Raw genomic sequence first — 16,179 nt, 5'->3', positions numbered from 1 at the left:
TTGACGTGCATGTATGGTCCGCCGCCCCCGAAGGCTGGAATAGATCAATCTAGTATACACAACTTGATTCTTTCCCTCTATCTGTCTCTCTCTCTCTCTCTCTCTCTCTCTCTCTCTCTCTCTCCCTCCTCCCTGTAACCTCCACCCTCATTCTCGTGATATACTGTCATGTGTAGTGTGCTGTGTTATAGCTGGCATCTTCCTCAAATGTAGTTTTTTTTGTTATGCTGTAGCTTTACTTATATAATTTTTTTTATAAATAATGTTAAAACAAGGTCAGTTGTGTATGGCAGCCTAGAGTAAACCTTTGAAATTAACCTAATTTACTTTTTTGTTAAATACTGCCCTGATCCTCTTTGTGTGTGTGTGTGTGTGTGTGTGTGTGTGTGTGTCCAGGTTCCCTCAGGGCTAAGAGGCCAGGCCCATCTGAAGGTGTGGGGGAACCGTCATCTCACAGAGGGAGGCTACATCTTCCACAACTACACCACCGTCACAGTGGAGAGCAAGGGCACAGCTGTCTTCGTCCAGACTGACAAGCCCGTCTACAAACCCAAACATAAAGGTTCCCTCATAGTGCACCTGGTAGTTAATCAGTTAATCACTGCACAGAAATGCAGATAACCAAGGCTCATTTTTTTTAGGGTTTTGTCATAGAATGAAATTTGGTTTAAGAAAATCAGCCAAAAGATGCCGTCATGTTGATGCTGGATTCAAACTGAAGAACAAAGATGAAAATAAGTGCGGCTATTATGTGATCCTGATAGGTGTTATGGTGTATTCTGGTTGGGATATAGCATTTTAATCCATCAAATGAATTCAGATTTTTGAACTCGGTCCATGATGGGCTACATTCATTGATCCGTACAGAAATACTGGTAAATGTTCTTATGCATGAAGGTTTTCATTTTAAGATGATGCAAACCTGCTGCATTTTACAATCTTTTAAAAAAATCTTTTTTCTGCCTTTAGTGTTCATCAATGTCTACACTGTCACCCCCGACCTGAGGCCAGTAAATGACAAGGTAATTTTGCAATTTTACATTATACAATTGACACATTCCCCTTTTTACCATAGGACTTTGGTAATAGAATGACAAAATATATAGCATGAACATACTTTTCCATCTCTAATTGCTGGAATTAAAGAGGAGAAACCTGGTCTGCCGTGAGTGCAGAGAAATGTACAGTTACCTATTTACAGGAACCAAGCTAGAGTCCTTCCTCACTTGGAATGTTAGCAAAGGCTCCAAATATACTGTGCAACTGTGCAGACAGACGGTTTATTGATGTTTGCAGCTATAATGGTCTGCTGCTGGTACAGGGCAATACTCACTTTCACAGATGGATGATTGTTGGATAAGGAACGAGTGGGGAGAAGCGTTGGGAAGAGGCTTAGGATCCTCTCTCGGCTTCACAGGTTGTATCTAATTCATAATGTTTTGCTCTTGTCTTTCTTTTTTTTCCTTTTTTTTTTTTTTTGTTGCAGATTGAGGCGTATGTTTTGGTGAGTGGAGGCTGGCGGGACCACCCAGGGGACAGTGGCAATTTTAGTTCCCAGTCTGGTCGAAGATTACAGAGCAGAAGTCAGGGCAGCTCACCTAGATAACAGGGTGCTCTTTGGAACAGTACAAGGATAAACAACATGAAAGAAACCTCTTCTCTTCTTGGCTCTTGGTTTTGTCTTTATCAGTCGTCTCCCCCCCCACACACACACACACACACACACACACACACACACATCTCCACACACACTGTGTCTCCCTCTCTCATCCTTACTTCCCTTGTTCATTTATTGTCTCTGTCTCTTCCCAGATCTTGAGTTGTTTGTAGGGCAAATAACAAGCCGCTGCTTCATAAGAAGCTTCTGGAAGACCGTGCATGACTTATAGCTAGTGACAAACACATGGTTGTTTTCTTTCACTACTCTCTTACCTTAAAGTACTTTGACAGTGGTCTGACAGGAGCCAGGCCTCTGGGTCAGGTTCAGTACAAGGACTGTTAGACCTGACTCAACAATTGTCACTGTGTAATGACATATGCAAATGAATTACTAACATACACACATGTGTAAGGAGTCATCTTGACCCTGGTTTCTGAATGTCTAATTTAATCTGTCAGGATCCAAGAGGATCCAGGATGGTCCAGTGGAAAAGTCTCAAATCTATCTGCTGTGGTGAGCCACCTCTTCTATAATGTATTTGCACCATCATTGTGCAGCTGATAGATTCAAATTTTATTGCAGTGCTTCTCTAGGTTTAAAATTTTTGCTGAAGTGAATACATTGTCCTACTGTTTTTGTCGTATCAGGATGTATGTATGTGGTGGTACGTATATGGTTACTCACTATCGAGCAGACAAGCATCGAAGGTGTTAACTAGATTTCTCTGTCCTACAGGCGTTGTGAACATGAGTTTCCCTCTGTCTGACCAGCCTGTGTTTGGAGAGTGGTTTATCTTTGTGGAGGTGCAGGGCCACACCTATAACAAGTCGTTTGAAGTGCAGAAATATGGTGAGACCATGCACGTACAAGAGAGTTGCGCACAACAGTTAATCACATTGTTTATCGAGAGTACTTTTATGGAGTAAATTCCCCAGTAGTTCTTTCTTGTGTTTCTATTTCTAGTGGTAATATGCTGATATTCCATGTTTAGTGTATTTTGTTTGTTTGTTTGTGGAGCAAATTAAATCAAATTCATTCATTAATTGTTTCAGAAATGAAAGACATCTTTAGAGACAAGAAGGCACTCCTGAATGAGTGTTGTTGTAGAATGACATTGTTTTATGCAGAAAGCCACAAGACATAATACAGCAACAAACATACACTAAAAAATTGGATTTGTAACTGAAGTAATACTCTTGTCACCTTCCTCCACAGTGATGCCCAAGTTTGAATTGATGATTGATCCACCGCCCTACATCCGTGATCTGAGCTCATGCGAGCAAGCTACTGTCAGGGCCAAGTAAGTCACTTCAAATTCATCATCATAGAATATATCAAACAAAAGTGGCCCTTGTCTTTTTGTGAGGGTGACTTTTATTTGGCTCATTATCCATAAAATGGATCTGTTTTAATACATTTATCATGCTTTTTAATTGTTTCTTGATTCTCTGACCTTGGCTGCCTTGTAGATGTAGTGGTCTCTGACATGTCAATGTTGTACAGGTATACGTTTGGGAAACCAGTGACAGGGAAGTTGACAGTGAATATGACAGTGAATGGCGTGGGCTACTACCATCATGAGATGGGCCATCCCGTGATTAAAACCATGGAGGTCAGTTTCTTTCTTCCCTGGTCAACAGGTCTCCTGATACTGCGTGTTAATGCTCCCGTTTAGGAATTTAACAGCAAATTTAAGGTTGATTGTTGATTGTGTAGTCTGTGTTTTTTGGGGCTGAACTTTGTTCATGCTATTATTATCATACATACATACAGTACATTGTAAATAATTATTATTATGGGTGATCCAAAACCCTGCCACTAGAATTATGTTCCACACATTCACTCCTCTGTTTTTCTTAGATCAAAGGCTCTGCAAACTTCAGCCTGTGTGTCAAAGAAATGATGCCCTTGGATGTAGCCGACCACTTCAGGGGCACTGTGAGCATTTGGGCGTCAGTGACCAGCATAGATGGGAGCAGGCAAACCACATTTGACGATTCAACACCCGTCCATAAACAGCTCATCGACATCAAGTACTCCAAGGACACGCGCAAACAGTTCAAGCCTGGTCTGCCTTACAAAGGGAAGGTGAGACAGCAAAATGATTGTCAGCTGTAACAGCTGACAAATTAGGCTATTATTGGTTAATACCTATCCTGTTTGTATTTTCCCACCTACACTTTGTTAACTCTCTCCCTGTAGATTGAGGTGACCTACCCTGATGGGAGCCCAGCTGATGGGGTGAGGGTCCGTGTCAAGGCAGAGCTGACCCCCAAGGACAACGTCTACACCAGCGAGCTGATCTCCAAAGATGGCCAGGCCACCTTTGAGATCCCCTCCATCCCTACTGCTGCCCAGTATGTCTGGCTAGAGGTCAGTGGCTGTAGTAGCAGCAGTTTCTAGGGTTAGGTGATATAAAAAGGGTGAAGTGAGAAGCTAACTGTCGGGGACCAAACAGTGAGGCAATGAGGAGAACAGGAGTTTTGGTGGAAAAAGAGGTTGTTTTTTTTTTATTCACCCAAAAAATACAAAACAATATAAACCAAGAACTTAATATCTAGGCCTATAAAAGAGGTCAACAAAATATAACTTTACTCAAAAATAGCAACAACGAAACAAGATATGAACTAAACAAACTGACCTAACTGAATGAGACAAAAGGGGACATATACTGTATACTGGCTTGGCCATACCAAATTACAATATATATATATATATATATATATATATATATATATATATATATATATATATATATATATATATACAGATATATATATACAGGTATTGAAACCAAGATAGACATAAACTATGCAAAACTCATTTTTTTATTTGTCATTTGGTATAGACCAAGGTGACTTCCATCGACGGCAAGACAGTTGGAGACCAGTACCTGCCCAGTTACCTGTCTATCAGTAGCTGGTACTCTCCCAGCAGGTGTCACATCCAGATTCAGAGCCCCAGCACCCCACTCAAGGTCCGTGCTGCCATTTCTCAGTCTAAATCCCCTCTGAACGTGGATTGTTGTTGCTTTGGGTTCAAACATCATTATCATCATAATGCTACAGTGTCATCAGTAACATGATGACGTATTTGAATCTTTATGTGTGCAATAGGTCGGCCAAGAAGCAGAAGTTGCTTTTAAATCCACCTGTCCCTGTAACTTCACCCTACACTACGAGGTGGCATCCAGGGGGAACATCATCCTATCAGGCCAACAACCGGCCAACCTGACTGCCTCGCACCGAGGAAAAAGGGCGACAGTCACCTTTGAAAAGAACATTCACACCACCCAGCTGCCTCCCTCCGCCTCTGGTAAGTACGTTTTTATCCCTTGGATTTTAAAAGATTAAGATTTACACATGTTAGGAGGTCTGTTGTGGGTTTTTTTTTACTCAGCGGCATGTGCTAGAAGTCAAAATATCTGACCATTAACCCTAAAGAGGTTTTTTAGTAGTTTCATCGTAGTAGCAGTCAGAAGGCCAGCACTTTATTAAAGCGTCACGCTGTTCTTTTGATTGTGTATGATACAGTGTCCCAGCATCTTTATCACCGATGTCTTTAATGTCAGAATAACAGATAGTCTTTATGAAAACTGTGTCCTTTTTGCGGTCACCCTGCCAGGTGTTGCAGACTCCTCCTCCTCCTCCTCCCAGGCCGAGATGGACAGCTGTGTGTCGTATCTACGTTTCCCTGTTAGCCACAGCATGGCACCACTCAGCCGTCTGCTAGTCTACTATGTGAGGGAAAATGGCGAAGGCGTCACGGACAGTCTGCAAATCCCCATCCAGCCTAACTTTGAGAACCAGGTTTGCATTATTGAAGCATAAGGCTTCAATGTACATGAAAATGGCTTTATTCCCTGCTTCCTCCTGCCCATTGGTACGCCACACAGAGGGCATTCGAGTATATATTATTTATATCGGCATTATTCACCACAACATGTGAATGAATAGACAAAAATCTCTCTTCATAAACTTTCATTTCTCCTGAGCAAAGCACTTAATCTGTAATACCCTTTATTCCCCTATTTATTCACCTGTATTAACACACATTAATATACAAACGTATTAAACCTATGGTAACTGGGGGGGAAGGTCCTTGCCCAAACATTGATGTTGGATAGGAATTAGTTATTATAAAAATAGCTTTATTATGTAATATTTAGTAAAAACCTGGGAAAAGGTCTGTATACATTTTAAAGCTGAGTCCAAGTATCCATGCACCAGCTCTGTCCACAGTGTGATGTCTGTAAACAAACAGCTGTGTTGGCCTGGGAGAGCTCCCCAGTTCCTGCCTGCATTAGGTGGAGTTAACTCCCTGAAGTATTTACAGCTCCCTGGTATGCCATTACAACACTGTGTGTGCGTGTGCGTGTGCGTGTGCGCGTGCGTGTTGGAGGAGGGGGTTGTTGGGCATGATTAGACAGAGGCCATGCAGGCCATATGAGATGAGTGGGGTCATGACAACAGAGGATGACAGGTTACAGAGTGGTGAAAGGAAGGCATCTAATTTGTGACTGAGCGCTGCTGAAAAATAGTTTTTACTTGTGAAAGTTCATGGTTGACTTTCACCATCCCTTCCTCTTTCAAAGCCTGTAGTTTTCCACTCTCTGTCCTTATGTTTCCCATCACATCATATTATTTAACAGTGTAGGATTGATGTTTGTCTACTGTACATGATACAGAAAATTCTACTAAAGAACTATCAGGCAACACTGCCAATTAGTGCGGAAACATTTATCAATTAATTAATTAATCAGAAGATCAACATAAAAGGAATCAACAACAACTTTAATAATTGATTTATCATTTATGTCGTTCATCAGAAAAAAAGTGGGGATTTGTTTTCGAAAATTGGCATTTTTCACTGTTATAAACCCAATGCTTAATGAATCGAGGGAACTAAGAATGTGTCAGCAGATTAATCAATAACTAAACGAATCGTTAGTTTCATCACTACTGCCAACTATTGGTTGAGGTTGAATGCACAATATTGTGGTCTAAACAACTTGTTGTATAAATGCATGCTGGTCCATTGAAATGTTATGGTTAGGGTATCGTCTGTTGAATTGTGTTGCTTGGTTTGCAGGTGTCCGTTTCTCTGTCAAATAATGAGTCCATGCCAGGGGACCCCGTGACCCTGCACGTCCGGGGAGAAAAAGGCTCCTGTGTGTGTGTGGCCACTGTGGATAAGAGCCTTTATCTATTAAAGCCTGACTTCCAGCTCAGTCCAGACAAGGTCGGTCCTAAGTTTAGCGGTATTTCGCTATGACGATATCCACCTTAAAATGTGAATTCATCTTTTATGAAGTCTTAACTGTTGTTTTTCTTAAAACAAGGAAATGAATGTGTTTCCTCTGGGCAGGTGTTTAGAGAGCTAGCAGAATTTGACGTTTCCGATGCCTTCGGCATTCTTAAAGATGACGGACACTTCTGGTGGCCTGGGCTGTCGTCAAAGAGACGCAGGCGCTCCTCTGTGTTCCCATGGCACTGGGACATCACAAAGGACGCACGCTTCGCTTTCTCAGTGAGAACATACACACACATTATTTAAAGAGCCCACAGTGATCGTACAGGTATAAGAAATGGTAATCATTGTGTGTTTTTTTTATTTATTTCTCTGTATGTTTAACACAGGAAACAGGGCTGGTTGTGATGACAGATATGGTGAGTTTAAACCACCGGCAGAGTGGAAGCATGTACACCGATGAGGCCGTTCCCGCCTTCCAACCGCACACCTCCACCTTAGTGGCTGCCATGCACTCTCGACCCACAACCAGGTAAAGGACAAGCTATAGAGAGGTCAGAGGCCGTCTCTGGGCATCAACAAGTGTCGTCCTATTTCCAAAGTTTTCTTAACTCATATAAAAACATAATGACTATTTAATAGATGAAACCCACGTCCTTTCTCAGATTTCTCTGTTAGGATGGTCTCTCTAACCATTAAAGGTCCCTGTATGTGAGTTACTTATTCCACTCTCCTCAATGCCGGATGGTAGAAAACAAGTTATTGATGAAAATCTACTGTGATCTTTGACTAGACCACACACAGTTACTTGGGCATGTATTTTTCTGAAAACAATTAATTTGAAAGCAAACCCATGAGAGCAATAAATACTTAATGCTTCCTAGAATTATATTCTAGTAATCATTACTCAACATTTCAGTATTTATCATGCCTGGGTTGAATAAGGTCTCCAAAACGAATAATAGACCAGAAAGAGTAAAACATGTCAAAAGAAGAGAGTTTTGTTGGTTTGTCCATATTTTAGGTCTGCATTCCTTAATGCCACAAATACTTCTCATTCTAGTGATGAACATTAAACACATGACGTTACTTGACTGATGTCAGTGTAGAATTCAGAACAATGTCATTTTTGCAATTATGGTGTTGTTTTATTGTGAGCAGCTGAAACCTTTTATTGATGTCAGCTTGTGTTTTGGTTGCAGAGCAGAGAAGCGTAGGCGTACATTTTTCCCAGAGACTTGGGTGTGGCACTGCCTCAACGTCAGGTATTTAAATCTTTGTATAAATATTTGTGTGTGTGTGTGTTACATGCCTGAGGCTAGAAATATCAGGTGCATCAGATTGTCTATACTTATATGGGATTTAGTCACAATCTAAAGCATTTAGAAGAGCAGAGAGATGGAGTGGGGAAGAGAAGAGAGTAGCAAACATACAAAACCCTGTAGGGATGAAATAGACAGAAGACAAAAAGAAAGAACCATTCATTAATTATAAGAGGAGACGAGAGTGGGGTAGAACAGGAAGAGGAACGAAACACCAATGTGTGAAGAAGAGAAGACTATAGGCAGTGCCTGAATTGGGCTGACCAACAAAGGTGCTAGTACCCTAATTCAGCAGTTGACATGATCGTTGCATGTGTCTTGGATATATTTATATTCATACAGTACATATATCTTGTAGGGGTGACCCCGAATAGTCGAAACAAAGGATAATTCCATTCGGCTATATGGAGGTGCTGAATGTCTGATTTTACATAGAATTGCTTGGCTTTTCACAATAAATCATGATATATAGCCTATTTTGGTATACATATCAGCTTATTAAGAATACTGTTAATAGCAATTAAAAGTTAGTGTACTCAGTACTGGTGAGTACCGGCCTATTTCAGGCACTGAATATAGGTAAGGAGAAAAAGAAAGGAAAGGTGGAAGAGAAGATGGAAAGTTGGGATAAGAAAGGGGTGCTGGGAAGATGAGAGATGGAGGTGAGAAGAGAGGAATGAGAGAGAAAGGTACGAGTCTAGCCTGGTGTTCCATCACTCCAGCAGCCTCCAGCGTTTTCCCCCTCTGGGTGTGAATGTGCCTCATTTAAATTGGCCGATCTTGGAACGGACTGTCACTTTTTCAACAGCTCCTTCCATTCATTTTCAGCCAATATAAATAAACTGCCCATATATTTCCATATGCTTAATTCCTTTGGATGGGACTTCAGCTCTGCCTAATTTCCTGTGAAGTCTAATGCTCTGATTTCCCCTTAGAAGTCTATTAAAGTGGATTTTGGGCAACTTTGATCAAAAGGAAGGGCGTACATGGAGTTTTTCAAGTTTATTATGCCCTGCAACAGTTTGCCAAGACCAACATTAAATATGCGTTGCCAATAATGAGCTCAGTCAATTTCATCCAAAGAAACGGATCGGGCCAACACCTGACTGTCCCTCACACCTAACCATTTTAGAGTGTTTGCTGTAGTCACATTGGTGCAGGTGTTGGTGTTGACACAGGTGTTGTTAACATAAAAGTGATCTAGAGTGATTCATCAAGCCCGTCCTTGTAGTCTGTGCCTTTTTGTTATTGCTTGTGTTGTATATAACCATGAAAAAAATGCTAAAAACCTTTTAAAGTCACTCTTCAACTAAGTTTGCCACTCAAGTTGCATCTCAACATGTGTCACTTTTACAGCTCTGAAACCGGGGAAGCTGAGCTGCAATTGGATGTGCCCGATTCCATCACCACATGGGTGACAGAAGCTGTTGGCCTGTCAGACGAAAAGGGGCTAGGCTTAGCAAAGAGAGTGGAGCTTCGCACTTTCAAGCCCTTCTTTGTCGACTTCACGTTGCCCTACAGCTTAATCAGAGGGGAGCAGACCAAAGTTCCCCTCACTGTCTACAACTACCTGCCAACCTGCTCTGAGGTAAGATGATGAATGAGAGGGCAAATGGACAGGAAACAAGTGCAGCATTTAAGACTCATCAGCAGTCGCTTAATCTTAAACTATTTCTGAAGATGATAAATTGCCATACTCATGCTTTAGTGTGCATGTTACATTACTGTTTGCCATCTGAAAAAATAGGTTTGAAAATAAAGGTTTTAGGGTATCTGCAGGTGTTGAAAAGTCAAAAAAAGCTACCCCTTCAAAGAACTTTTTTGTCATAGCACCGCGAGCCACCCAACCCTGGTAATATGGCCTTTTTTCTGTTTTGATATGTTTGAAAATACACAAAACATACTTAATGTAAATGTGACTGATTTTTTTAAGGTTGTGAAACATTCAAAACGCACAATAAATTAATAATGGTATGATAAATCTTGCGACACCCTTGGCCCTTTCTCAATGCACCCCAGGGTGCACCAGCCATCTATTTTCTTCCACTTTTTCGGGTCCAGATCCCGTTACTTTGGTTAATTATATCATTAGGAATTATTGTTATATACAGCTGGAAAATTCTACAATATAATACATATAAAAAAATCTAATAAATAATTCTAGGCCATATTCCATCATACTTTCATGCTTAGACAGGTTTGATGGTGAAACTGGTAGTAAATTGCCTTCTATGTGGTATTAAAAAGGTCTTCAAAAGTCTTAAATATAACTTACGTGTGCGGATAACCTGTGCATTAAGATTGTATTTGTGCATTACTGGTCAAGCTCCTCGCTGTCAAAAGAAAAGAAGTCAATGGCGACTTTGTATGTTTCAGAGAAGACACACTGAAAGTCTACACCCTTCCTGGAAGGAAAGCGGGAGATAGCATCAACAAAAAAAAGGGCGTGCAAGTTGATTTTTGCAGTGTAATGGCATGAGTAGATAACATAGGCTGTCTCCAAAGTAGGAAAGTTGTTTTATACAAACCAATATGAGAAACTTGTCTCTGAGGTGTTTACAATCTGAACAATATACCACACACTCTATCCTCAGTTTCAGACAAAGTGAAACAGTGTTTGAAGTGTTCAATGAGTAGACTCTTCCAGGCTTTGGAAACCAACCTAAAAACACATGATGTGCTTCATAGGTGATGGGCTAAAACATGCAAACCACTGTGACACATTAAGCAGAATGTCAAAACAATGTGATGAACCAAACAAGGCTTGTTATGGAATGACTGTAAGTAGGTAGGCCCAGGGGTACTGAGGGACTGGAGATGGTGGCCAAAGGAAGCACAGGTTGTGCTGTGAAATTCTGAGATCAGCCCAGTATGTTTAGCGCTCACTTTGAATAGCCCTCTAAGCTCTGTCTTGGCCTTAAATGGGTCCATCCTGCGCTCCACACAGATGACATCATGATATTTGCAGATGAGCCTGTTAAATGGCCTGTGCGTGTGCTGCCCTGATGTCATGTTAGGTGAATATACAAACCAGAGTAGCCCTTCCTTTGATGTCCAATCCAGCAACATGTGATTCCTATATTTTCTGCTCAGTTATTTACAACTCGTGGCGTGTGGATAAAGAACAGTTAAAAGATCCCTCTGCATTGCTGAGCCCTGTGTGAAAATTGGACGATGAGTGGAACTCAATCCCTCAGGGAGCTTGAGAAGAATGAGTCAGTCAGCATGGAAAATTCACAATGTGATTTAAAAATTCTCCCTCGCTTTCGGAGCTTTGAGGAGAACACGCTATATGAGGGAGAGGCGTGCCGGCAGAAATGATGTAATTGTAGCCTGTCAGAGAAGATCAATTGCCTCTGATTTGTCTCTTCCTCTTCTCTCTGCTCTCCTCTCACAGGTTCATGTTAAAGTCTCTGTTCCGAAAGGCATAAAGTTTGTTGGCCATCCTGGAAAGCACCACCTTACCAGGAAGAAGTGTGTTGCTCCTGGGGAGGCTACACCTACATCCATTGTATTGTCTTTTACTGAACTGGGGTCGGCAAACATCACAGGTAGTCAAGTCAAGTTTATTTATATAGCATATTTCACAATCTTTACAATCTGTACAGCATATGATACTCTCGATTCAGATGAGGGAAAAACTCCTGCCAAAAAAACCTTTTAATGGGAAAAAATGGAAGAAAGCAGTTACCATAGAATAAATCAAACTAATAACAATAACTCAATAAAAAAGGAATGAGGATTCTTGTGTTTCGTTTGTTTGATTGTCAGCAGAATTACGCAAAGACTACTGGCCGGATTTTCATGAAACTTGGTGGAGGGGTGTAGCACGGGCCAAGGAAGAACCCATTAAAGCGGCCCGGATCTGATTCACAGGGGAAAATACACAAATTATTTTTCAATGTCGTTAACATTGTGAGATAGGGCATTTAGCCTTGGCAAAGGTCTGCGCTCTCCAGATGCCCTTCTAGTTTTAAATACTTATAGGCAGGATGGTCGGCTTTTAACATCATCTTGATCCATGTACATTTTCTCCAGGCTTGCATTTTCACTGTTCATCAGTATAAAAGATAAAATGAACAGTTGTATTACTATAAAAAAACAAAGCAACGTTAACTTACTTAAAGACATGATGTAGAGTTAAATTACTGCAACTATTCTTATATCCAACAATCCCTGTCACGTGATCAGAGAGGAGGCAGGCTCAGACGTTGTTTTGAAGGTCTGCTTCTGAGTCTTGATGTTAATACGAACAATACAGATTAGATTGTGCTGTATCATGGAAATAGCGTTACTTGAATTCTTAAGTGGCGCAGCACTTGGAGAAATAGCAGCCTTTCACTAGGACGTCAGTGCTCTCAGTGTGATGCCTCACAAAAAGGCAAGCCTTTGACTTAAGAGAGCTCTGCCGGCCAAGGGGCTGAGCTGTGTGTGATCTGGTCACCCACCCACAGTTACAAACAGTCCCCTCCAGAACGCATGTGAGAACAAAGCAGGCCAGCAGTGGGGGAGCAGCCAGAGCTGTGCTGTGACACTCAGTGGCATGTTGATGAGTTTGCAGGTCACTGGCGGTCAATGGGCCCCCCATGGCCCCACTCCTAGTCCCCTGGCCCCTTGTGTTTCCCTCTCAGTACACACACACAAAGAGACGCCACTGGCACAGGGCCACATTTCCAATGTGCTCCACAGCAAGAGAATTGGAAGTCCTCTTACAGACATGTCTGTCCTGTGTAACGTATGTTGTTGTCCACAAATGACATCAGAGATACGACCATATCCAGGTGTTAGTGACTTTTTGACTTCACAAACACTTTTTTAAGTTTTCCCAATCTTTTGACAATTTGCCAACATTATTATGATATCTATTTTATTATTAAACCCCCCCATAAAGAGTGACTATTAAGTACTTTATATAGGATGAGCCTCAATGTTTAGATTGGCAAAGGTCAAAACAATATCGCCCAGTAGTCGCAAGTACTCTGAGAAGTACTTTGTAATGATAACTACCAAGCAACTCTAGGCAGGCCGATTTAAAGGGCCCCATGGTTTCCCAGCCCTACTGTTAGCATTTTATTTAATAAAACCTACTGCATATAGATGTGGACAATAACTCTTGGCATGTTTTATTAGGGACCTAGGGACCGGCTTGGGGCGACACTCTAAAGACATACTAGACAACCAATGGGGTGATGCTGTGCCATGACATAATTGAAATAAGGAGCGCTAACTCTGTTTTCTGCGATAGCCCGTGCTATTGCTTACAGTGAACCAAGCTGCTGTTCAGATGGATTCCAGACAGGCAAAACGACCAACAACGTGGACGATAGAAGGACCCCAATTGGCCTAGATTATGTCCGCAGGACTGTCCAGGTGGAGGTAAGAGAACTGATATTGATCAGGGTCAGTTGATAGAGAACACTTGCTTTATATATTGTATTTATTCAACATTAGGTTAGAACTGTGTTGAGATAATCTGTCAGACCCTTTTTTTTTTTTACATTCTTGATTTATCCCACTTTTCCTTTTCTTTCTCTTCCCCTCACTCTCCTTGTAGCCAGAAGGCCTTCCCAGGGAATACACCTACAGTGTCTTCTTCTGTCCCAATGGTCGGTGTGGATATATTTTCCTGATGATATATCATTTTTAATTATTTTCTTGAAATTATATATGCAGAATGTCAATACTAGTGTCACTACTGTCAGTTTTACTAAACCTAAGTGTATTTCATATTTCCATTCTCAGAGAGAATCCACATTTCCACCCCCAACAAGTATGAGTATCAGTATGTGAAAAAGCCGGCCAAGATGAACCAGTTCCAAGTGGCAGTGAAGACCCACAACGATGCCCATTTTGCCCTCTCTGCCAGCCCCCATGACAGTGCAGAGATGCTAGAGATCGTACTTGGGGGTAGGCAAAACACTCGATCTTGGATCTCCTTGGGCAAGATGGGCGAGCCCCTGATCAGTGCCGCCACGCCAGGCATTCTCTCTTGGGACGAGTTCCGCAGCTTCTGGATCAGCTGGAAGGGAGGTGTGGTACAGGTAAGGCGATAAAGGAACTGTAAAAGAAGATTCATTAAGAAAAAGTGTAATGCTTTGGATATAAACTTCCATCTCCAGTACTAAGGCTCACGGTAGTCAGGGGTTGGATAAATATATGAATTGGTTTACTGTGATAAATTGGGCAACAAGTGATTAACTGTTGAGTGGATGAACAGATGAGCACTTAGAAATATCCTGCACCAAAAAGTGCAACAGATTTGTGTTCAGATCAGAAGCGATGCTCTGACACAAAGAGAAGAGAGTGAAAACGACTCAGCAGGCCATGGGGTCTGTGTGTTAGGAGGCCTGGCGCCACTTTTACTGGCATCCCTTCCTGTAAGGTCACGCTCAACGGGCTGATGTCACTAAGGACACTCAGCGATCCATGGCCTGGTACTCGCATGGCACTCTCTGGCTGGCACACTGCTCCCCAGTCCCAGCATTAGCCTCGCACCATTCACCAAAGGCAGCAGATAAAAGCCTGCGTATTACAGCCCAATAGGTTTAATTTGTTGTCTTGGGGACGAGGGTATTTTGAGTTGAATGAGCTGTGGGGCTCAGCCTTGCATGCTCTTTGGTTTAATGTGATTATGCAATGAAACTCTAGTACCAGAGAGGAAATGTGCTCTACATGGGTCTGTTTGTATGTTTGTGTTTGTGTGTGGGAGGTGAGTGAATCACACTGGCAACACTTGGCAGAAGGACATTATTAGTGCTCAGTATGAGGGAGTCCAAAAAAAGCACCAATTGCTCTCTGAAGTGGATTTGCTGGTTTGCCATGTTTTCTTGTTTACTATCTATTTGTGTACTATTCTATTTAAAGTATTTGCCTTCAGCCAGTCTGCATTATTCTCTCCAGGTGGGCCATGGTTTACATCCATCCAATGAATCAGTGATCCTCCAGTGGGCAGGCCAATTCCCTGGACAGGTTTGACTCTTTCATGGCATTTATGTACGAGTTGCAGTAATTTATCTTTACAGATCATTTAAAAAATAATTTGTTTGTCCATCCAGGTCCGTCACATAGGTTTCTCAACAGGCTGGGGCTCAGTTGGGGAGTTTAAGATCTGGAGGAAGGAAGACTCTGATGAGAACCACAATGAGGCCTTCACTCTGGGGGTCCCACACAACATGGTGCCTGGATCTGAGAGGGCCACGGCATTTATGATTGGTAAACTTTTTTTTTTATGTGTGCATGCATATACATATTATTGTGTCTAAGAAACATTTACTTATCTATTACTTGCATTATACTACATCCTTAAAACCTTAGCTTAGATCAGTAAAGCTTACACGTGTTATATGTGTGCACCTGTATCAGGGGATGTGATGGGGCCAACTCTTAATAACCTGGACAAGCTGTTGCGGCTGCCCTTTGGATGTGGGGAGCAGAACATGATCCACTTTGCCCCCAACGTCTTTGTTCTCAAGTACCTGCAGAAGACCAGGCAGCTCAGCCCTGAGGTTGAGAATGAAGCAACTGACTACCTGCTGCAAGGTAAAGAAACAGCAACCCAATCACATCCTGGTTCATAACATGTTGCACCCTTAGACCAGACTTTTAATGCAAACTGATCCCAGTGGGTCAAAGATGAGCTCTTCACTAAGCTTAACAAAAAAACTCTCTTTTGCTCTCTTTACCTCTTATCCTAAGGCTTTTCATAAGACGTTTTACATGTATATGTCAGGGAGTTATTGAGTTTTGTACACTTCACTATTAATTTCTTGTCATTTTGATCTGTCTCATATACTCTCCGTAATTTGGTTTGGATAAGATGTCCAGCAAACTGTTTAAAATATAAAGATATGTATTACAAGCTGAGTGTCTGGAATAACAGGAGCTCTTACTTAATAAAAACGTGTTATCTTGTACTACTACTTTTGGACAAACCTGAATCAGTGATCC

General features: G+C 41.7%; 1 protein-coding gene across 1 annotated transcript in view; it reads left to right on the top strand.

The window, feature by feature from the left end:
- The window catches only part of cpamd8 (C3 and PZP like alpha-2-macroglobulin domain containing 8), a 40,979-nt gene that overhangs the window by 3,597 nt on the left and 21,203 nt on the right, over positions 1-16,179 (top strand). Inside the window, exons 4-27 of the mRNA XM_078259080.1 lie at positions 397-562; positions 970-1,022; positions 1,487-1,504; positions 2,119-2,173; positions 2,396-2,509; positions 2,876-2,960; positions 3,164-3,272; positions 3,521-3,748; positions 3,863-4,033; positions 4,509-4,637; positions 4,777-4,975; positions 5,285-5,469; positions 6,752-6,901; positions 7,028-7,189; positions 7,300-7,442; positions 8,113-8,175; positions 9,589-9,820; positions 11,630-11,783; positions 13,478-13,608; positions 13,787-13,838; positions 13,975-14,273; positions 15,133-15,201; positions 15,288-15,444; positions 15,595-15,771. Coding sequence (XP_078115206.1) covers positions 397-562; positions 970-1,022; positions 1,487-1,504; positions 2,119-2,173; positions 2,396-2,509; positions 2,876-2,960; positions 3,164-3,272; positions 3,521-3,748; positions 3,863-4,033; positions 4,509-4,637; positions 4,777-4,975; positions 5,285-5,469; positions 6,752-6,901; positions 7,028-7,189; positions 7,300-7,442; positions 8,113-8,175; positions 9,589-9,820; positions 11,630-11,783; positions 13,478-13,608; positions 13,787-13,838; positions 13,975-14,273; positions 15,133-15,201; positions 15,288-15,444; positions 15,595-15,771 — 3,301 coding nt within the window. The remainder of the gene's footprint in view (positions 1-396; positions 563-969; positions 1,023-1,486; positions 1,505-2,118; positions 2,174-2,395; positions 2,510-2,875; positions 2,961-3,163; positions 3,273-3,520; positions 3,749-3,862; positions 4,034-4,508; positions 4,638-4,776; positions 4,976-5,284; positions 5,470-6,751; positions 6,902-7,027; positions 7,190-7,299; positions 7,443-8,112; positions 8,176-9,588; positions 9,821-11,629; positions 11,784-13,477; positions 13,609-13,786; positions 13,839-13,974; positions 14,274-15,132; positions 15,202-15,287; positions 15,445-15,594; positions 15,772-16,179) is intronic.

The sequence above is a fragment of the Sander vitreus genome, chromosome 9 (assembly GCF_031162955.1).
Source record: "Sander vitreus isolate 19-12246 chromosome 9, sanVit1, whole genome shotgun sequence".
Taxonomy (NCBI): Eukaryota; Metazoa; Chordata; class Actinopteri; order Perciformes; family Percidae; genus Sander; species Sander vitreus.
This window is presented reverse-complemented; position numbering and strand designations above follow the sequence as displayed.